The sequence below is a fragment of the Penaeus monodon genome, chromosome 3, assembly GCF_015228065.2.
Source record: "Penaeus monodon isolate SGIC_2016 chromosome 3, NSTDA_Pmon_1, whole genome shotgun sequence".
Classification (NCBI taxonomy): domain Eukaryota; kingdom Metazoa; phylum Arthropoda; class Malacostraca; order Decapoda; family Penaeidae; genus Penaeus; species Penaeus monodon.
The window spans coordinates 45,818,589-45,820,007 of record NC_051388.1 but is presented as its reverse complement, the minus strand read 5'-3'; the positions used below and the strand labels follow the sequence as shown (position 1 = coordinate 45,820,007).

The 1,419-nt window shown below is 37.5% G+C and overlaps 1 protein-coding gene across 1 annotated transcript; it reads left to right on the top strand.

The window, feature by feature from the left end:
- Positions 1–397: 397 nt before the first annotated feature.
- Positions 398–994, top strand: LOC119595388 (60S acidic ribosomal protein P1-like; the record flags this gene model as incomplete). The annotated part of the gene is given in 3 exon segments (XM_037944500.1): positions 398–584; positions 771–842; positions 950–994. Coding segments are annotated over 3 exon segments (273 nt in total), but the record flags the coding sequence as incomplete, so codon positions are not given.
- Positions 995–1,419: the final 425 nt, after the last annotated feature.

Here is a 1,419-nt window from a genome sequence, read left to right as displayed (position 1 = left end):
TTCTACTAGGAAATAGCAAATTTACCACTTTAGTAATACCTATAGCATGTCGCTTCTTTGCATGAATGAGTAGCTGTAAGCATGTTGATTTTAGTCAGGGTCAAACAAGCACACTGTTAGGGTGCGCAACAAAACTTGCCCATGATTACTTGCTAACTGGTATTGGTTGGTATTCCTCTTAGCAAAAATATGCCTTATACAAGCAGTGGGTAAATACATGTGTATTAAAATTTTTAATGGGATATTCAGATTAGGAGCAAAAAAAAATTTTCGTGATGATTTACCGTGTTTCACCTGAATCTCTGTGATTACACCATTTTTACTACTGAAAAAATTGAATGTCAGTATGTTCCTCTGGTATACTTGAATATTCTTTTAAAAGCAAATTTTCTTGCAGGTGGAGAAGATCAACACCATCCTGAAGGCTGCCAGTGTCAATGTTGAGCCCTACTGGCCTGGTCTTTTTGCCAAGGCTGTATCTGGCCTTGACATCAAGGCTCTTGTTGCCAACGTTGGCTCTGGTGTAGGAAGTGGTGGTGGTGGCGGTGGTGGTGCTGCCCCTGCAGCTGCTGCTGCTTCCAGTGGTAAGTTAAGATTTGAAAAATAATCAAAGTTGCATAACTGAGTAAATTTTAATTTTACATGATGCACTATACCGTGTTTCACCTGAAACCCTTTGATTACAACTTATCCTTTACTGATTATCTTAATTGTGGGTGATAAGTATAGATTGCATTTTCATGCTGTTAACAAAGCTTTCAATTTTCTAGCACCTGCTGCCGAAGCCAAGAAGGAAGAGAAGGAAGAAGAGGCTGAGGAATCTGATGACGACATGGGCTTCAGTAAGTATAGAATTGATATTTGGGTACATGATATTCTATATTCCATGAATTTGTTTATAATTGTCCATGGTCCACATCTTACCAATACTTTTTTTCTCTCATTTCAGGTCTCTTCGGTTAAATCCATATTTTCCAATAAAATCTGGAATGTATACAAATTTTATTACCCAAAACTAATTTTTGTATTGAACTTCTACAAGTTGGAAAGGAAAGTTTTTCCATTTGCTGTGTTCATGGAAATGGTACATTTCCTCTTTGAAAGTTGCCCATTATTAATACCATTGTGTAACTTTGCTGCAAAATCAAGGTTCCTAGTAGAAGACTAAGCACAAATTTAAGCCTTAAAATTATATAATTGTCATTGTGGAACTGAGTCTTGCCCTACAGCTAAAACCCTGTCCTTTAGTGCAGCCAAGCAGTTATAAAGTACACTAGGATTTGACATTACCTGGGCTTGTAATTAAATGAATTGGGTGGAAACCTAGTGCTTCTGATACTACCAGCCATAATGTAGGCATGCAAGTACCACCTACTTAGCAGTGTGAACCCAGCAAGCATATTCTACAGTATAGGTAAA